Raw genomic sequence first — 20,515 nt, 5'->3', positions numbered from 1 at the left:
AGCCATTTTCTCCAGGGGAACACATCTCTGTTGTCTGGAGATCTCTTGCCATTCTGGGAGACCTCCAGTGAAGCCCTAGACACAGCCTGTGGACCAAGACATCACAAAAGCTGTAATTCTGCGGGAGAGTTGGGGGAAGGTGGTGCCAGTAGTAACCTTTAGCACCATCACAAAAAGACCACACCCCAGGGGTTCCTTTTTGAGAGTGTCTATTCCAGACCCATTTAAATGTGTAACTGAAGCCTGATAGATTTTGCAATTGGCAGTGAACTTTTCTTTCATCACCTTCCAGTAACTCAGCATGTGCTTGGCACAGTTTTTGTGGCATTCCAAAACTCAGAATGCCGGCCACCAAACGCCACACAGTCCCTTCCCTCTGAACAATCGAGTCATTTTATTCCCTCTTGCCCAGCTCCCAGTGCTCCCCCTCAGGCAGTTACCGTAGTAACTGTGGGGAGCAGCAACAGTACCAGTATCAGTGTATCGTGGGAGCCGCCACCTCCTGAAGATCAGAATGGCATCATCCAGGATTACCGGGTAAGCAAGAGATTCTTTTATTTATTTATTTATTTTATTTTATTAGATTTTTATACCGCCCCATCCCCGGAGGGCTCTGAGTACCTCCCCTGGGCCTTGATAACTCCAGAAAACCTGGTCTAGAGAGCCAGTGTGGTATAGTGGTTAAGAGCAGGTGCACTCTAACCTGGAGAACTGGGTTGGATTCTGTGCTCTGCCACTTGAGCTGTGGAGGCTTATCTGGGGAAGCAGATTAGCTTGTTCACTCCAACGCATGCCAGTTGGGTGATCTTGGGCTAGTCACAGTTCTTTGGAGCTCTCTCAGCCCCACCCACCTCACAGGGTGTTTGTGGGGGGGGGGGGAGGGAAAGGAGATTGTAAGCCCCTTTGAGTCTCCTTATAGGAGAGAAAGAGGGGGATATAAATCCAAACTCTTCTTCTTGTGGCTGTGGGGAGTTTACTTTGCCAGAGAATATTGCCTCAGCCGTTGATCACAATGTATATGTAGGCTTACCACGACAGCAAAAAAAATTGCAGTAGCATATGAATGCATAAACAAACAAGTAAGCAAGCAAATATACGTTTCATCCTGTGGCAGGTTTGGTGTCTAGGCAATGAGTCTCGTTACCACATCAACAAGACAGTGGACGGCATGTTGCGATCCACAGTCTTGCAGGGCCTGGTACCAGGCATGCTGTACCGCACAGAGGTGGCCGCAGCCACCAGCGCAGGAGTCGGTGTGAGGAGTGCCCCTGTCACCATACAAATCAGTGAGTATTCCAGACTTCTCCAAGCAGCCCCAGTGTGATCACAGGCCTTGAAAAAAGCCCTGGTCCTGCTCTGTTCTCAGCCATCTTTGGCTCCCTCCTCCCAGCCTTAACAGGAAAGGGACTTCGGCTCTTTTCAGAAAATGTCTTCCAAAAATGGGAGGGATTTTTTTAAAGGCAAAGCCTCTGTTTCATAACCTGTCTGCTCCCTGCAGCCATGCTTGTCCCTCTCTCCTGTCTGTCCCAGACTGGGATTCAGCTATCTTTGAAAAGTTCTGCCTGGTCCTGATTGTTGAGGGCTGCGTGGTGCTTTTCAAAAGACAGCCAAACCTCTTTCTGATTATGGCCAAATGGCTGGCTGGCTGGCAAAGGACACTGATGGGAGGACAGGTGTTTCTGCCTCCTTTCACTGGAAGCCTTTTGCCTCCTGTGCCTACGGCAGAGCCCTTGCCGGACCAGGACTTGGTGACCGTGAGCAACGGGGACAGCGTGAGCCTTGCTGAGCAGATCACCGACGTGGTGAAGCAGCCGGCTTTCATTGCTGGCATCGGAGGGGCCTGCTGGGTCATCCTGATGTGCTTCAGTGTGTGGATCTACTGTCGCCGGAAGAAGAGGAAGGAGCTGAGTCACTACACAGGTGAGAAGGGCCACGTTTGCAGGCCCCCTCTCCCCTCCCCCCCATGGCTGTCTGGAGGAAGGTGAGGTTGGGCTGTCTATGAAGTATTACCATGCAGGGTAGAATGTCAATCAATTTATATGGGAACCTGGTGAGGGAAGAGTGGCAGAATTCCTTCAATGCAGAATGTTTTGTGAGCTCCTTGTAGATTTGGCGTCTATTATCAAGGAAGGGCAGGGGTTTTGTGCACAGGATCCACTGAAATGATTGGGAGCTGAATTCTGTGTGATATGTTTCTGGTAGAACATGCCTCAGGTTGGAAGCAAGGAAATATATAAAGAATATTCACATTGCACGTGGCAAAATATTTTGTCTTTCTGCAGAATGCACACAATCAATCAGTTTTTGTTTTGAAGAACAACTTTTTAGACTTCACGGTGGGATTTTTGTCACCTAATACAGCTCCCGTTCCCTTATTTTGTGCTCCTAGCACTTCTATAATTCCTCCTTGTTCCCAGCTGCTGCCACTAAAAAACAAAAAAAAGTTAAATGGACCGATGCAGTTTTCAAAATGGCGGGGGCAGAGTTATGTGACCAGATTAATGCGCAACTTGGACTAATTTAAACATATTAGCTTTAATCGGCATGGTCTGTTTCCATTGCTTCCCAGCCTCTGTTGACTGTCTGAAAAATGGGAATGTTACTAACTCACTTCACAAGGGTTCTTGGGAGGCTGGAATGTCAGGCTTGTGCCTGAGAGACCCAGGTTCAATTCCCCCTCCTTCCATGAAACTCAGTGGGTGACTTGGGGCCAGTCTGTGTCTCTTCCCCCTTGACCAACTTCTTAGGGCTGCTGTAAGGATAAAACGGGGAAGGCACACTGCCCTGGGCACCTGGAGGAAACAATGAAAAACTGCAAAACACATACATGTCTTGGCATGGCAGAGCAGTGACATGTGTTAGATGCTACCCCCTCCCCCTTTCCCATGAAACGTTCAACCTGCAGCTGCTCCTTTTCCACCACCCGACCCTGCCTATCACAACTGTGCCTTGCTTACTGTCTGCTTCTCTTTGCAGCCTCCTTTGCCTACACGCCAGCAGGTAAGGCTTTTCCTCCATCTCCATCACATTGCTTTTCCCTGCATCGCCAACCTGAGCCACATCTTGCTTTCCAAGGAGACATCCCTGACTATGTGGTCCCCTCTTTTTCAGTCTCTTTCCCCCATGCGGATGGACCGGCACGGGGCAGTGGCAGGTGAGTGCAAAGACCGGAATGTGGCGTTGATGATTCCCACTTTCCTTCCTTCCTTCTCCCCCAACATTCCATTCAGTGGTTTCTTGGCACTGATTTAGCAGGTAGATGATTGGGTGGTGATTTCCTGTCTTTATAGCCTGTGGCATTCTAAATGTTTGCATTATAATCCGAGGGAACCAGGTTTTTGATGTCTTCCAGCACTGAGTTCTGATTCCAAATTGTCCCAAAGAATGGAGACTTGCTAGTCCTCCATGTGCCTTGTTCTCCTTCAAAGTTCAGGGATGAGGCGGATGAGGCGGCCTATAAATTTAATAAATAAATAAAATAAATAAATAAAAGTTCTGACTTCTGCAACTTCCTGCAGAAAGCTAGCAATGAGTGATACATTTATTTATTTGCAAAAATTATCTGAGCCCTACAAGATAAGGATCCTACCAATGCTCCAAGGCAGACAGCATCAAAATATGATTTAAAAAATAGAGTAATATTTCTGAAATTCAGTTAGACAAGATATAAGACCAAAAACTCAATTCATTCTCCCTTCTATAGTCGGAATCTTTTTATACTTACTGATATCTTGGAACCTTTTAACTTTTCTTCTTTCCTTCTCTTTTCTTTTTCTTCAAAAAAACCTCTTCGTTTCTTTTAATAACAATATTAGACGTAATATTCCATATGCCTCTAAATTTGAAATCTTTCTAATGTACTTGCCCAGTCAGGATAAGGTACTATATTTGTATTCTGTTCAGTTTTTCAGTTTTGATTTTTTTTGTTTCATTAATGAAGTTTTAAATTATTTAAAATATGATTAAAAGAAAAAAACTTTACACTATACAGTGAAGATTACATTTGCATGATCAGTTCTCACGGCAAGTACTCATGGCAGACATCACATGGTAAACTGTATTGTGGACACTAGGCTTCATACAATTCAACATTCAGGCTTTCTTTAATCACATGACAGTGCTAATTGTGTGTCAGTGAGAGCCAGCATGGTGTAGTTGTTAAGAGCGGTGGATTCTAATCTGGAGAACCAGATGTGTTTCCGCATTCCTGTTGGGTGACCTTGAGCTAGTCACAGTTCTTCGGAATTCTCTCAGCCCTACCTACTTCACAAGGTGTCTGTTGTGGGGAGAGGAAGGGAAAGGAGCTTGTAAACCCCTTTGAGACTCCTTTCAGTTGAGAAATGTGGGGTATAAATCCAAATTATTATCATTATTATTCTAATTAAAGCACCAAACATCCACCACCCTTGTTTCTTTCATCCAGCAGGCCTGGTATGCTGGCCATGGCCTCGAGTAACTCCAGCTATCCATGGCTGGCAGACTCATGGCCGGCCCCAAATCTGCTCCGTAACGGGAAGGCAAAGGAACCCGGAGTGGCCTGCTGCACAGGAAACCACAACGCCACAGAAAGATATTATAATGGTAAGTGTCACGCTGCTTGGGTTGGTGGAGTGCTGGGATGATCGGACTGAGAAACAGCAAAGCCCTTCTGACAGCAAGGCCAGTATAGACCAGCAAATGAGGCAGATAGAGCTTTATGCGGATGGTGCGCAGGTTAAAGCAAGAGGCTTAGCCTTAGTCTGCCCAAATGAGGAAGCTGCTGAAGCTTCCAAAAGCAGGCTTTCTGGGCCACGACCTTCCAGGAGATGAGCTAAGCCCAAGTTTATGTCAAAGAAGAGGGGATTTCAATTAAATTGCTCAGACAGACCCTGAGCCTGGATTAGAGGCAGTTCCCGAAGCCCACAAGTGCCGGAGAAGCTTAGAGTCGAAGAGCTGCAGAATCTACTGCAACTCGACCAGAAGCCCCTGGTATCAACGAGGTCGTTTGTGCGTCTCCTTCTCTGCAGATGCCGGCATTTCCAACTACATCGCACAGACCGAGAAATTTGGAACGGGAGTATCTGATGGGCCCATTTACAGCACCATTGACCCTGCCAGTGATGACATGAGGACATTCAATGGGGCATTTTCCCAGCACACCACGCCTTATGCCACGACACCTGTAGTACCGTATGGGGCAACACATTTACATTCGCCTGACGAAGAGGAGAGCCAGTGGAACGCCCCTCCGGGAATCTCCAGCATCCAGTATGCTCAGCCCGAGCGGGGCAGGGCTGAGAGCGGTAGGGATCTTGAGCATACCGGAGGGACTTCTTCTTCTCTCCACAGATATGTATTTTCAAGTTTCAGTGGTGTCATCTAGGGAGAGAAGAAAATCCCTATTGAGGATTCCTCTAGTCTACAGAAAGTCCAAGGCTTTATGTATTGATTCCTTTTATATCCATCTGTATCTTGTGGGTTCAGGCCAACTTCTCACAGTCTTTCCAAACTCAAACTTGTCTGGCCCCAAAGACCTCACTGTTTGACTCATTAAATGGTCAGGAAGGAGTTGAAAGCAGCCGTGCAAAAGAAAAGCTTTTTATAGATATCAAATCTAAAATACTACTGTCATAAGGTAGCACCCTTGTCCCTGCCTCTTCCCCAAAGTTAGGAACCCAAAGGAGAAATCTTCTTAGGTGTGGCCCTTTGAATAGTGCTCCACCACTCACAGCGAGGTCATGGGAAATGGCCCCTCCCTTCCAGAAGTTTGCTACTAAGCTTTACTGGTTTGCTGCTAAGTTTAGTGCAGAATTGCAGTCTTCTAAGTCCATAGACTTCAATGGATTTAGAAGGGTGTAGCTGTCTTTAGAACTGCACTGTGGGTGAAACTGTGGGTGAGACTGACTAAGGTGGTTGAGCCAGACCACATGGAATGGTATACTTGACTTGTCTTTTGAAGATGCAACAGCTAGTTGGGGGGTGTGATATTAAAGCCTCTCCATCAATCTCAAGTTCTTGCCAGTGCTGTTGCTGCTGTTGTTAATATAACACATCTGTCCTGCAGACGGTGCTTTCCTGAGCAGTGCTAATAATGAAGACTGGTCCCTTCCCAAGGCATGTTATAATTTAGATAGTGGGAGGAGGGGAGAGGCCAGAGCAACAAAGAATATATGGGAGAAATTGCAGTTACATATAGACCAACAGCCTTTTGGAGACTGTCAGGTTAAATAAAGGCTGTATAAAAAGAGTGAGTTTCAGAGGAGGGGCATGAAGTGGTATTTCTGAGTATTAAAAGCAACAATGGAGATTGGGCAAGTCTTGCATTGCTGGGGATAGCTGCTCATGTACCTTCAAGTGGCTTCATCATCTGGACATTTTTTTCCTGCAATATAGAAAATTCTGTTTCAGACACAGGAGTCATAAATCAAATTCAGAGTGAAGAATGGCCACAATTGAGCGCGTTGAATTTTTGGAGGTGTTTAAGATATAAATCCCTGTCCTGGGAAGCCCAGACTAGCCTCAGATCTCAGAAGCTAAGCAGGGACAGTACTTGCTAGTACTTGGTTGGGAGACCTCCCAGGAAGTCCTGGGTTGCTACATAAAGGCAGGCAGTGGCAAACCACCTCTGTTGCCTTGAAAACCCTACTGGGTTGTCATAACTAAGCTGTACTGTACACACAGTATTGTACACACATCCTTGAGTTGCAAAAGGTCAGGTTGTGACCTCTTCATGACTCACCAAACATGCAAGACTTCCTGCTCTTCATCCTTGGGTGAGTTTGTGGGTCCCCACTCTGGCTTTTATTCCTTTCTCTAGTTTCTAAGCCTGGGAAACAGAAGTTGATGGGAAAGCCGGTGAAGACACCATCCTTGAACTGGACCGAAGTGCTCCCTCCACCGCCTTCTGCTAGTGAACTGAGTCAGTATGCGGAAGAAGATGAGGATCAGGAGGACCTAGAAGTCAGGTAGATATCCTAGGAAGGACATGAAATGTCCCTGCCTTTCCTTGCAATGTTTCACTCGTTGATAAAAAGTGGCATCTGATGTTGTGCCCAGTTAAAAGGGTCAGGAACCAGGTGATGTGAAAGACTTCCACCTGAAACCCTGCAAAAGTTTCACTTCCTGCCAAGTTAGATTGAAACAGGTGCAACTCGGGCGACTCTCCAGACGCCTTCATGGATCGAAATTTCATCAAGTTTCTGCCAGCATGGCCAATTGGCCATGCTGGGAGGGGCTGATGGGAATTGTAGTCCATTAATATCTAGAGAGCCGCAGGTTGCAGACCCCTGGAATAAACAAAGACCTTGATAGACCAGAAGTCTGACTCGGTATATGGCAGCTTCATTTCTTCATACGCTCACCATTAATCAAATTTAAGGTTCGGCTTACATTGGCTTTACAGCAAAGTATTATTTTTCCATTTATTGAAGTTATTTAAATATTTTAGCTCACTTCTGAGATAAAAGTGTGGCTAGTTAGATACTCTCATGTAAATTTCTTTTCAATCTACCCAAGTTGCATTTGAGTTCCAGAAGAGAGCTTCATATTCTATGTGGTTGCCATCATTCTTTTAATGTTCATTTTTAACTGAATTGTAGACATCAAGTATACTTTCAAGTATTTGTATTTTTTTCCACTCCAAAGTGGCTGAGGGGAGGTGATATTTCAGTGAGAAAAGGACTAAGGGAAGCAAGTCTTCCTTCATACCCTTTCCATTTCAAATTGCAGCCCCAGTCACACTGCCATCAACTTTCAAAAAACAATAATTCAAAAGGCTCTGAGCTGTCTGGAACCATATCTAAGATCCAGTCAGGATCAGAGCCACTTAAGCCTCTTCTTAGCTGAAAACTCTGTATCAAATCTAAGTTTGGATTTGCTTAGCTCCAGTTTCCCTGTGCTTTGGAGGATAAGCCAGTAGCTAAAATGGACAGAGCCTTCTCTGTGGTGGTGCCCAAGCTGTGGAACAGCCTTCTTAGAGACATTTGGTGGATGCCTGCTCTGTGCTCCTTTTGGTTTAGCCCAGTTTATTTTGAAAGAATTTTGCAGTGAGGTGGCTTGAAGGCTGTTCTGCTGGTTTGATATTTTGCACTCTAATTAGCTTGCTGCTGTTTTATTTACCACTTTGACATCTAAAATGACTGTGTATTATATCTTTGTTCAGAGTTTCATTTTAAATACACTTAGCTGGTTGACTGTGGAATGGTGGAATGTAAATATTTCAAACAAGTAAATTAAAAAATGGCCACCCTTCTTATTTGCCCCTGAATCTGAAAATGGCAAGCAGCCATCCTAAGAATTGATCAGTTGGTTGTATTCTAAACAATAAAAAGACACCAGGACTGCGTTCAGATGTCACAATAAAATGTTGCTTGCTGAAATCAACCTTTCTGCACCATCTCCATTTAACCTACCAGATGTAAGAACCCCTGATTGTGTACGTTTCTGTGCTGCTTTCATCTGTTCCCCCTCCTGCTATGAAAGGCATCCTATATGGCTGTCTTTGCGGGCAGGCAAACACAACTTATGGTGCAGCTCAACAAACGTCAGTTTGTGAATTCAGCCAACCATCAGGACAAACCACAATGAATACCAACTGTGGTTAACAGTGCATGTACAAACCCTAGTTTGAAATCCACTTTGATGCCAACTGCTGGGCACTCTGCATTCTGAGTAGGAAATAATGTTTTAGAAAAAAAAATATGTCCCTTTTCTGTCTTCAAGTATCCTGGATATATTTGGTAGCATCTAAGAGTAGGTCAAGACCAAGGAAGGCAAATGGCATCAGTAATCTAAGTAGGAATGAAATACTGCCAGAGAAGTCTTAACTAGGGTTTAAACGTCCCTATAGCACTTGAAGGGAACGTGTTCCAATAGGATGTTTGAGAACCTCATACATCCCGGCCAAATTGTCTAGTTCACTCCCTGTTTGTAGTTCAGGGGTAGAGGAGTGGTGCCCACCCCTGCCAGAGAGGACGTACCTGATGGAGAACATCCAGGAAGAGGAGTGTCCTCCTCCCCCACCTCGTGGAGATGCCTCTTCTCCCGCTAATTCCTATGGGCAGCAGTCCACAGCCACGTTGACCCCCTCGCCCCGAGATGAGATGAAAACATCTGAGGACATCCCCAGGCTACACCACTTTGAGATTCCACACCTGCCCAGGTAGGAATCGCTTGTACTTATGAAGCATGCAATGTAGCTCCATGATGCTTTCTCATAGGCTCCACACGTACCTCTAATTATGCCCTACAAAGTGTGGGTCTTCCGCTCAAGCACATGCAACCCTGAGGCACCTCCATTCTCCTGTGCAGTTTTGGTCTTTAGTTTCTACCTATAATCATAGAGCTCTGCTAGGACTCTCCTGTGCAGTCCCAATGGTTCAGTAATAATGATCCATATCCCTAACAATAAAGCTACCGCAGGAATGATTTCATGAAACTGATAGAGAGCTTCAAATAGTTGCTGGGTTGATCTACCATTGTTAGCATACTTTCCCCCACTCCTATCCCAACCGCTTAATTTACAGATCATCTACAAAATCAGAACTACTAATGGCTAAGTGCCTATGTCTGGCATCATGGATGGTGAGAATGCTTTGTCATAGATAGGTGATAGACTGGAAGGCATCAGGCATGCCAATATAGGACCCACCCAAGGTTGTACATATTCTGAAGTTCCCCCATGCCAGAGGTGTCCAACTCTTGCACCCCAGATGTTCATGGACTACGATTCCCATCAGTCCCCAATTGGCCATGCTGGCAGGGGCTGATGGGAATCATTGTCCATGAACATCTGGGGCACCAGAGTTGGACACCCCTGCCCCAAGCAAAGGCAGAACTTTTTACTGAGACTTCAGGATCCTAAGAATCTCAGTTATGTTTTAAGTTTTGCAAACAACTTGTCCGTAGTCTTTGTGAAAATTGTGGTGGGTTGGAAGCTACTTACACTGTCATTTAATGGGTTGGAGACTCCATCTCCACTGTTAATTGATTTTGAGCGCAGAACATTAAAAAACCCTACAAGTGGTTGATCATGCCACAGCGCTGTTACCATCTGTTCACTCCATCCTCTTTAACTCTTGTGCTCCTTGCTTTCAAGGCGGTTACCCAATGGCTCGGGGCCTTCACCCAGGGCCTTGAGTCCTCCCTTGACTCAGTCCAACCCAAACCTAAATGTGCTCGAAGAGGGACCCGAAGGCAGCGCTCCCAAGCAAGGTCATCGACGTAACCTGAGCCAGACTCCAGCACACAGTGCCGAGAATGTTGACTCCCCAGGAATAGGTGGGTGCCCCTCCTCCAAAGGGCAATGGGACATCTGAGGAACAGGAATGTGAAAGGACTAGCTGGTCTTTGGCATCCCCAAGCAGCTCAGCAGAGAGGTCACATTCTTCTAATGCCAGATTTTAGAGGGCTTCCCCTGTGACCCACCTTCTGCACTTATGGTTGTAGAAACATGATTGGAAGGTGCCAGTTTCCCCTCTCTCACCTGTATTTGCTTCAAGAGAAAATGGTTCTGAGCATTCTTGGGCACTCCAAAGGCACTCCCTCATTGTTTGACTCTTAGTCATCCAATGTGATTCGCTAGCTAGCAATGCTAGGTCAAGCTGGGCACTGCCTCTGGGTTCAAGTCCTCGGTGGGCTGTACCAGCGCTGAGATTGGGTGGGAAAAGGCCAACTTGCTGGCTGAGGATTTGACTTTGATGCCGGCTTTTGCTGACAGGAAAACCTCAGCCCAGCCCAGGAGACATGCCTCTCCCTCCAGGGCAGAAAGCAAAAGGCAAGAAGAAATCCAAGTCTAGCCACTACCGTCGAGAGAAGAAACAGGGAGGTGAGTGTGCATCTCTCTCAGGTTCCAAAGACATTCTCTCTTTCTACACAGACCCACTTGCAGAGCTGTAGCCTCGGCCCAGAAGTGCCATATTCAGGGCCCAGTAGTGGAATACATGCTTTGATTGCCTGTTGGGTCAGCCTCTGGATCTCTGGTGGCAGATGTTGTGAAAGACCTAAAACACTGGAGAGCCAGAGGAAACAATAATGAACAAGATGGACTAGAAAGAGGATTGTATTCCCAAGTACTGTTGAAGCAGGCAACATATATTTTCCACACATATATTTTCCACCTGTTTCAGTTTCTGATTAAATTATTTCAGGGGCAGATTTTGGGGAAGACTTTTATCTGCCAAAAACTATGGAGAGTTGTTCATGTCTGAGCAGGCAGTATTGAGGTCAAAGGGTCAATCCTCTGAAATAGGGTTCAACAATACATGATGTTGTCTTCCATGCTCATTTTCCAAATGCAGCTGCTGGGGTTACTTTTTCAAGAAGAGCAATATGTGGCAAGGGGGGGGGGTCTTTATCTCTTTCCTACCCGCTGCTTTTCCACTTGGAAATGTTATCCAAAACTGCTTTTACCCTCACTGGGGTACCCTTTTTAACCCCTGCGGGGTTACAACCAACTTTGGTGTTGTTGGTTTCTTTCAGCAAAAAAACAGCAGGGGAGGAAAGGATTTCAAAACTCCTCTTTTCCCATGCTGTTCTCATCTTTATTTAGAAAAGAAAACAAAAGGCTTTTAAAATGAACACAGATGACGTGGTAAGAGGTAGTTCGAATAGGAGGCAGCTGCATATCTTCATGAGGACTCTAGAGAAGTCTGTCCCTTTCTGTCCTTCCAGAAATGGTTTCTTGATAGTTGCAGCAGAATCTCTGGCCTAGGTTTGAATGCTGTGCCTTTGTCCACCCACCATTCCTGGCCTGCTTCCGAGGTTATCAGAGGACCACCTGTGGATGCATCATTTTTGTAGGACATGCGTACATACAACTCACTGTCGATAAGACGGAACAAGTCAGTGAATATCCCAGATAAAATCTGGTAATCCAGCATGGGATCCGAGCCTTCAGTTCTATGCACATATATCAAGAGCCTACTAAATGACTGTGCCCAGAAAGCCTGCTGAGAAAGCGGCTGGTAAGCCTAATGGGAAAGAGTTACATCCCTTGACTTGCATCCTCTACCTCGAAGGGTCATATCCTGAAATGCCACATATAATGACAGTTCATGCTGCATTTGCTGAATGGACGCCACGAGGACACATGTAGCTGTCTTCTGCTGAGTCAGACTCTTGGCCCCTCACCAGTGTTTTCTACTCAGACTGGCAGTGACACTCCAGGGTCTCAGGCAGAGGTCTTTCACATGAGCTCCAATGGGATCATTTTAGCTGGAGATGCTGGGGAATTGAACCAGGGACCTTTTGCATGCCAAGCGGATGTTCTACCACTGAGCCATTACTTGTTGCTGAACTACCTTCCTTGTTTTTTTTCGGCATTTATGTAGTACTACATTTCCTCCCCAGCAGGGGATCCAAAGTGGCTGATGTTGTTCTCCATTTTATCCTCACAACTAGCCTGTGAGGTAGGTCAGGCCAAGACTGACTGGTTTAAGGGATTAGAGCTTGGGTCTCCCATATCCTAGTCTGATGCAGTAGCCACTACGCCACACTGATAGCCTTTGAATCCCACCACTTCAAGCAGCACACCTGTGCCTCTGCTTGATGTGTTTGCGGAGGAGTTGCTGATACATTCGGAAAGCGTTCTGTACTGCAGTGCCTAACTGTACCACTCTTGCAACTTCGATTCAAGCTCACGCACTGGTGTGCCTAGCAAAGCAACTTCTTCATCTCCTTGATTGCCTATCACTAGAATCTAATACATTTGTGCAAAATCCCTTTTTTTGAGAATCTCTTGCTTTCATTGATTGGTTCATAAAGTTTGTATCCTGTTTTTCCACCCAGGTGGTTTGCAACAACCGCTTCATATGGAGCAACAAAAATGACAGATCTGTCAAAAATGACAGATGCTGCCAATGAACAGCAAATAGATAATTTGAGAGCCAGTGTGGTGTAGTGGTTAAGAGTGACGGACTCTGATGAGGGGTTTGTCTTCCCCGCTTCTCCACAAAAAGCCTGCTGGGTGACCTTGGGCCAGTCACAGTTCTCTCAGAATTCTTTCAGCCTCACCTACCTCACAAGACGTCTGTTATGGGGAGGGGATGGGAAGGTGAATATAAGCTGCTTTGAGACTCCTTAAGATAGAGAAATGCAGTGCATAAATACCAACTCTTCTTCTTATAATGGGGGATCATCACAAATCAGATATTGTCAAAAGCTTGGGGAAATGTTTTTTTTTCTTAAAGGTTCTAAGTCAGTGGTGGCGAACCTTTGGCACTCTAGATGTTATGGACTACAATTCCCATCAGCCCCTGCCAGCATGGCCAATTGGCCATGGGAGGACCATGGTTCTAAGTCATGCCTAAAAGACAGCATTATAGATGCCTGACAGATATGCTTGTGAATGCTGTTCCATAGTTAGCATACCACCACCCAAAAGGCCCTGTACCACGCAGCTAAACACCTTGCCTTTCAAGGAGCAGTTAACTGTGCAGGTTCATATGTTTTTATCTAAGTCTCCGGCTTTCTTATGACTATGAATATGTGCTTGCGAAATGTCGGATGTGCATGGAATCTGAAAGAGGGCCTAGGGAGAATGGGAGCGGTGGGGTTCCTTCACCTGTTCCTCCGGTTGCAGATCTCCCACCACCTCCCTTGCCACCTCCTGCAGAAGACCTCACCTGTCCAGTTCCGGACAGTACAACGCGACTGGCCTGCAACACCTCCTCTCTGGAGAAGGACCTGAATGGTGCCTCAGTCATGGAGCGGAAGGTCACTCCTCGCACAGTGCCAGGACAGCACTACCATCACCACCGAGACGGTAATGCTGCTGGAAATCAGGTTCTACGTTGAGATCTAGCAGCCAGGTTGCATAGTGGGCTGGAGTGGAGATTCCCCAGCACCTACCTATCACTGTGAGCAGCAGTGGCGTAGTGGTTAAGAGCAGGTGCACTCTAATCTGGAGAACTGGATTTGATTCCCTGCTCTGCCACTTGAGCTGTGAAGGCTTATCTGGGGAACTAGATTAGCCTGTGCACTTCAGCGCATGCCAGCTGGGTGACCCTGGGCTAGTTGCAGTTCTTCGGTGTTCTCTCAGCCCCACCCACCTCACAAGGTGTTTGTTGTGGGGGGAAAGGGAAAGGAGGTTGTAAGCCCCTTTGAGTCTCTTTACAGGAGAGAAAGAGGGGGTATAAATCCAAACTCTTCTTCTTCTTCCCTAAATTCAGAATCTTGCCTTGTCATTCTGTTGCCAATGTGCAGGGTGTGCTGAGTGTCAATAGCAGCAAATTATATGCAAAGCCCGAGCATGCCGCATCAACGTCCTGCTTTTTTTCTTTTTCTTTTCCTGCTAGAGGAGGAAATCATCCCGTACAGCAAGCCCAGCTTTCTCTCCCGAAGCCAAGTGTCAAGCAATTGCTCCACAACAGGAAGCTCTTCTTCCAGGGGGTCAACAGGATCTAGAGGTCACGGGTCAGGACGCAGCCGGACAACAGGGGATCGCAGCGAAGTGAGTTTCAGTGCTTCTTTATCCTTTTGTCATTACAGGCCTGGGTGGGGAGTAGAAGAGCCCAGCTCAGGGATACGGTTGGGCGTGGGGGAACTGTAGGTGGCTGAGCAGAAGGTAACAGGGTCAGATGGCTAAAAGGTCTGGGGAACACATTGAATTTTCTGGGAGGCAAAGATTCTGGACCTGTATCTCTGGACTGGTACTAGAATTGAGAAATAAATTGCTGACTCAACCCCAATCAGCCTTAGCAATCCTCTAGAAAAGTTTCCTCACTGAAACAGAGGCGTATTGGGGAAAATGGCTCCTGGGGACAACACCTGCCCCATGCGCCCCCTGCCTCCCTGCAGCCCTCTCAGTTTCTTTGGGAGCATGCCACCTCTCTGCCCCAGGCCGTCCTCGGATCCTGCCTGTCCCCATGAGGGCCTGGGAGGCAGGAGGCGGCATGCAGGGAGGTCAGGGGAGCAGCTCCAACAAGCCCAGGAGCCAGCCTGCTTCCAAGCTGTGTCAGTGCAGGGGAGGGGGGGGCAATTTTGCCCCCCCCCACCATTGCACCTGGGGACATTTCCCCCCATTCCCATTGCAGATACGCCACTGCATTGAGGCATTATTGCCTTCTCTCGGGTGCCTTCACATGTCACTTTCCCCACCACAATTTTAAAATGGAATGTGCTTTATGAGACAGACAAGATGCTCTGCAATAAACATGAAGAGATAGTGGAGCATAGAGATCTCCAGATTACAGACATCAACTCCCTGGAGAAAATAACTGCTTTGGACTGCATGACATTTACACCCAGCTGAGATCTCTCCTACCCCCAGACTCCGCCCCAAATCTCCAGGAATTTCCTAACCCAGAGTTGGTACCTACACCAAGAGTCCAATAGATAATGTTGGTTAGAGTGTTAGGAGGAAGTGAGGATCAGCAGCCAGCTCCCACTGACCACGTTTCCCCCTTTTCTGTGTTTTCAGGAAAAGAGATGAAACCAAACGGAGTCGGCATGAGCCGAGCAAGGCCTACAGACCCGGCACACGGTGGACTTTGGGCTGGGGGGGTTCTCGTGCTACTAATTTATAACCTTCCGAAAGGAGCCGCATGGCCTGGCCCCTTGTAAATACCTTTGCTCTCAGGAGCCGAGGAAGCTGTATTTATGAACCAGGAAAAAGGGATGTCCGAGCCTGTGGGCCTGTTTTTGGAAAAATGTTGGCATTTTTGCAAGTGGAGGGATTGTGCCCAGTGGGAGGGGGGATGGGAGATGGTGGCAGGGGAAGGGGGTTTGACTGGGGTCAGCCCACACCGGATGGGCACCAAGAGCAGGCCAGCCGCCTAAGCATACGCTCCAATACTGCCCAGGCGCTCCGCCTTTGTCCGCCCCGAGGCAGGGAGCAGCAGGTGTTTCTTTGGTAGATCTCAAACCCTTTTGTAAAATGACCAATAAAGCTGTTTGTTAACCTGGATCTTTCTGGCCTTTCTTCGCTTTCTTTCCAGTGTTTCAAACTCGGCCTTTTGTGGAATCCTGGAATGCACACACAAAAAAGGATTTAGAGCAGAGCCCATTGAAAAAAGACCCGTGTGTTAACCTCAGAAGCTGCCAATTGCGTCCAGCTTTGAAAATGTAATGCCACATGGGTAGGAAAGGTCAGACAAGGAAATGATTAATTTAGACCACCAGCTTACTGAATGAGCAGGCCGTGTGTTGTTATAGCTGGCAATCACTTCTAATTGGGGAAGCTCTTTATTGCTAACATAGTTGCGTTGAAAGACTGCTATTCCTACACTTAGTCCTCCATAGTCCCCAGATCCATCTTTTCACTTTAATTTTCCAGTATATCAGTGTAATGTGGTAGCATTGTTAGTGAGCTCTGCTTTAGATCAAACTGCAGTTGTGAATCTTGAACTATCAGTTGAAATCCTCTGACCGAACCGCATACAAACATGTTTCCGCACTGTGCAGTCGTTGGACCTGGAACAATTGTTCACGAGTGGATTGTCTTGCCTGCATAGGATAATCTGTTTGTGAACAACTGCTGAATTGCTACAACATCCTATGCTGCGCAGATGCAGCTCAGTCAGTCCTCAGCTTAATTAAGCTGCGCAGATGCAGCTTAATTAAGCAGCTCAGTCAGTCCTCAGTCTGTTTCCACCCGCGCACATACCAAGCTGCTACCTTCTGCTGAATCAATCCATTCTTCCTTCTAGCTCAATACTGTGACCTGTAACTAGCATCAACTCTCCAGTGGTCTCATGCAACAAAGGTAACACCCGTCACTTGGCATAAGAAAAAATACGTTGTATTGTCAAAGGCTTTCTGTCGGTGAATCAACGATTATAGCTGGGGAGCTTCGCATGCAGTTATTTTTTTCCTGATTACATCTGTGGCTGCACCTTCAGAGATCCCTACTCTCGAAGAGCCACAGATGATGCGCTAAACCCGCCAGAGAGAATGCTGCCAGAACATCAAATGAAGGCTATCTTAAACCACAGCACTCCAGCGACCGCCTGCGGAAAGCTCTTTACCAGTCATTAATGATTGATAGGTGGGTTTTCCAGGCCATGTGCAAGGGTTGGATCCGAGCATTGACGGTTCGCATCTGTGGCTGGCATCTTTTCAGCAGAAACCGGTTATTCCTCTGAAAATGCCAGCCACAGATGGTATAAACAACCGAAGGAGAATGCATTGCCAGAATGACGTATTGAAGGGCTGCAACCGAAAACCACACACAGCACCCGCGATTCCGGAAAGCCTTTTTGACAATACATTTTCGACTGATGGGTTTCCCAGGCCATGTACAGTGGTGGGATTCAGTGGGTTTGCACCACTTCAGCAGGAACTGCCATACAAATGCGCCGAATCCAACCAGCTGGTGCATATGGTTGCAGTCTGGCAATTTTTTGCTCCTAATGCGTTTCGATTTGCAGATTCTTGTGGCTTCGGCAGCATTCCAGTAAGACGGTGTGTCACATGCCTCTGAAGATTGTTCACAAATGCGGTTGCATATGCCTCTGAAGATACCAGCCACAAATGCGGGTGAAACGTTAGGAGCAAAGACCACAAGACCGTGGTCACATAACCCGAAAAACCCACAACAGCAGCAAAACAAGGAGCATACAAACCTAGCAAACTTGGATAAGAACCTTAGTGGGAATGTTGTAGAAATTAATCAAAGAAACAAACCCAAGATGTTATCTAGGTTATAAAAGTCATGGGTTTTACCTTAACATTCCATTCTGAGGAATGCACTGAAGCAAAGGAGGAACTTTGAAATAGGAGCTGGTCAAGGGAGACCATTTCCCCCTTTCACCCAGTCCTCAACCTGCAAACCTTTCAGAGTGTGATAAATCTTTTAACTCTTGCTCCCAGCTTTGAGTTCCCAAGTGTGCTGCCCTGCATCTTTCCCCAATCAGGATAAGGGGCTTGTCCTAAACGTTTACAGCCCTAACTCAGGATAGCCCCAAGGGCAGGAGGGCAAAGGGTTATCTCATCTTGTCCCTTTGCTTCCGTAATGTGAAACCATCTCCTCTCAGCCTGAAAATGGAGGAATTTATGACTTGTTCCCAGGAAAGAGAACCTATGGAGAACAGTGACTGCACTCTCCAAAGCATGACAGCTGGTAACTGCAGATTTCCATGTCTGCTTGTTGCCAGCTCTCCTGGATACTTTGCAATGATAGTGGTTGGTACCACAGGTGTCAAACTTGCGGCCCTCCAGATGTTATGGACTACATTTCCCATCATCCCCTGACACCTATCGAAAGCTGGGCTGTGGGACTTGTGAGCCTATTTGTATTTATCTTTTCCACATTTCTAAGTCTGCTTGTTACCAGCTCTTCAGGAGACTTTTTGTTGACTGCGGTTGGAACCTCTTACTGTGGGACTTGTGTGCCTATCACCATTTCCACATTTCCAAGTTTGCTTGTTTCCAGCTCTCCTGGAGACTTTGCAGTGATTTTGGTTGGAGCCTCTCACTTGGTCGGACTGTGGGACTTGTGTGCCTACCTGTACTTTATTTTGGCTGTTGCGCTTACACTTTCTAAGTTCTATATTAAAGAAATGTGTATAAGTAGCGGAGCCTAAGTACAGGGTTTTTTTTATTGTACGTCATGGCATAAGTGCCCTTTACCTGAGTGTAGCTTTACCTGAGATCTTCCGGTGACTTCCTAAAATGGGAAGATGCTGGGAAACAAGGTGGGAAACAAGGTGGGGGGCCATGTGGAAGCAGACCTCAGCTTACCCAGTTCTCTGCAGCTCCCACAGTAATGGCTGGGCTCACACACAGCTTGGCAGAGAAAGGGTGTCCTCCTGGCTCATCTTGTGTTGTAGCAATATAAATCAGTGGGAGGCTGGTGCTGTAGTTCTTCATTAGGGTCCGGAGGAGAGGAGAACGGAGTGCCCATCTGTACCAGGCACCGAGCCAGAGACAGAAGACCTTCGTGCCTCCGCTACTAATGCTGTGGCACAGGAAAAGGACGTTTTGACAGGGCGGACCTGTCACTGAAAGGCACCTTGGGAAGCCGGTGCCAGAGCAAGGATGTAGGAAGCCTTGGGTTGATTTGTTCAGGGAAGTAACACTTGGGCGATTTACTCTCCCACTGGGACTGTGCCCCCCCCCCTCTTCCAGCACTGCCATTGATGGATGAGGCTGCAGTGCATATATCAAGGAGAGATTCTCCTCAGGAAACGACAGAGACGGCTGCTTTTGGATGCAGGAGGGGCCTGGTTGGCTGAACAGACTCGCCTTGTTTGTGAAGGACACTCCATGATGCCATTTCAGGCCCGGCTGCCGCAGAGAGAGTCGGAGCACCTTTTCGGGAACAACAGAAGAGCTTGTTCGCTTCTCCCACCATCTCCTTAATTTGCAGCAAATCATCTTTGATTTTACACAAGCTGAATTTTATATGACAGGCTGTTCTAAAAAGCAGAGGGGCAAGCACAGGCGAAAGGGGCCTCCCCTAGATGACCCTCCCCAACAGGGCTGCTGATGTCTGAACCAGGGGGTGGGGCTCAGATGGAACTCTGGGCCACTGCATCAACTTTTTAAAAGTATATTAAGCTTTTAATTAGTGATAGGACGTTTGTTCCATTTAAAGTATGTTTGCAAGTGAAGCTTTAGTTTTAAATTAAGCCCCTTTTTCAGCTGCTATGAAAACATGAATCTGCCTTTTACTGGATCAAACCATCAGTTCACCAAGGTCAATTTAGTCCACTCAAACTAATAGCAGCTCAGCAGGGGTTCCAGCAGAAGCCTTTCACGGCACTGCTCCTTTCAACCGCAGAAGCCAGGAATGGAACCTGGGACCTTTTGCATTCAAAGCTGATTCTCTGTCACTGCTCCACTGCCCCTCCCTAATTATAAGCTCTCTAAGCAGATCTTTAAGCAGGCGTGGTTGTCGTCTTCAACCTAGATGCTGAATCTTTCCCAGCCAAGCCATTCAAGGATGCAGAGCTGCAGCCATTTAGTCACCGGGGGGTGGGGGGATCACCCCATACCCCTCCTTCCCCCTGGGTCCATACACTGACCTCAAGACCTGGTGCAAAAAAAAAGTTGTTTGGTCATGGTGGGGGAGGGCGGCCGCCCATACCGGGAAGGAAAACTTAGATTTTGCACCAAGCTACATTTTCCTTAGATACACTTCTGCAAGGACCAAACACCCCACCAAAACCATCCATAATGTTTTCATTCCCTCAACCTCTGCGAATTGGCTAGGAAGGATTTGGCCCTACTGGGAAATGTTGCAGCCCCACCCTGTGAGGGTATCGCCCCATTCTGAACAGACTGCTGTACCAACCCATTCGACTATTTAGATCTACAACACCAAGCAGGGGATAATGTCAGTGTTTATATACCAAGGGGACTGCCTCCCTCCAGTTTCTTGGGTGTCAAAAGCCCCTGGACCCCAACTACTGTATTCATTTAGGAAGCTTCATGGTGAAACCCAGCCACCTCTCAGGAATGTCTCTTTGCATTTGTAAATCCCACACAGGGTCACGCCATCTTAAGTCAATTGCACTTTCCACCAGCATTTCAGGGCATGGACTGGCTATTACTGAGTGGGCTCCCTTCCTTTCCCCATCCTCTGAACATTTCGCCA

General features: G+C 47.0%; 1 protein-coding gene across 14 annotated transcripts in view; it reads left to right on the top strand.

Annotated features, from left to right (window-relative positions):
* ROBO3 (roundabout guidance receptor 3) overlaps window positions 1-15,883 on the top strand; it is a 308,273-nt gene extending 292,390 nt beyond the window's left edge. For 4 of the 14 annotated variants that reach the window (XM_048512407.1, XM_048512405.1, XM_048512413.1 and 1 more), the window contains 14 exons: window positions 413-537; window positions 1,115-1,286; window positions 1,726-1,920; window positions 2,977-3,000; window positions 3,112-3,154; window positions 4,424-4,581; window positions 5,007-5,282; window positions 6,797-6,944; window positions 8,894-9,139; window positions 10,076-10,257; window positions 10,697-10,804; window positions 13,559-13,741; window positions 14,274-14,428; window positions 15,398-15,883. In XM_048512407.1, the coding sequence (XP_048368364.1) occupies window positions 413-537; window positions 1,115-1,286; window positions 1,726-1,920; window positions 2,977-3,000; window positions 3,112-3,154; window positions 4,424-4,581; window positions 5,007-5,282; window positions 6,797-6,944; window positions 8,894-9,139; window positions 10,076-10,257; window positions 10,697-10,804; window positions 13,559-13,741; window positions 14,274-14,428; window positions 15,398-15,409 (2,027 nt within the window). In that variant the 3' untranslated portion in view covers window positions 15,410-15,883. Of the gene's footprint in view, window positions 1-412; window positions 538-1,114; window positions 1,287-1,725; window positions 1,921-2,976; window positions 3,001-3,111; window positions 3,155-4,423; window positions 4,582-5,006; window positions 5,283-6,796; window positions 6,945-8,893; window positions 9,140-10,075; window positions 10,258-10,696; window positions 10,805-13,558; window positions 13,742-14,273; window positions 14,430-15,397 lie in introns of those variants that run through there. The other 10 variants (XM_048512421.1, XM_048512410.1, XM_048512406.1 and 7 more) reach the window with 9 other exon arrangements.
* The last annotated feature ends 4,632 nt before the right edge of the window (window positions 15,884-20,515 follow it).

This window comes from Sphaerodactylus townsendi, linkage group LG12 (genome assembly GCF_021028975.2).
Source record: "Sphaerodactylus townsendi isolate TG3544 linkage group LG12, MPM_Stown_v2.3, whole genome shotgun sequence".
Lineage (NCBI taxonomy): Eukaryota > Metazoa > Chordata > Lepidosauria > Squamata > Sphaerodactylidae > Sphaerodactylus > Sphaerodactylus townsendi.
Note: the sequence above shows the minus strand (reverse complement) of the source record. Positions and strands in the feature narration are given on the sequence as shown.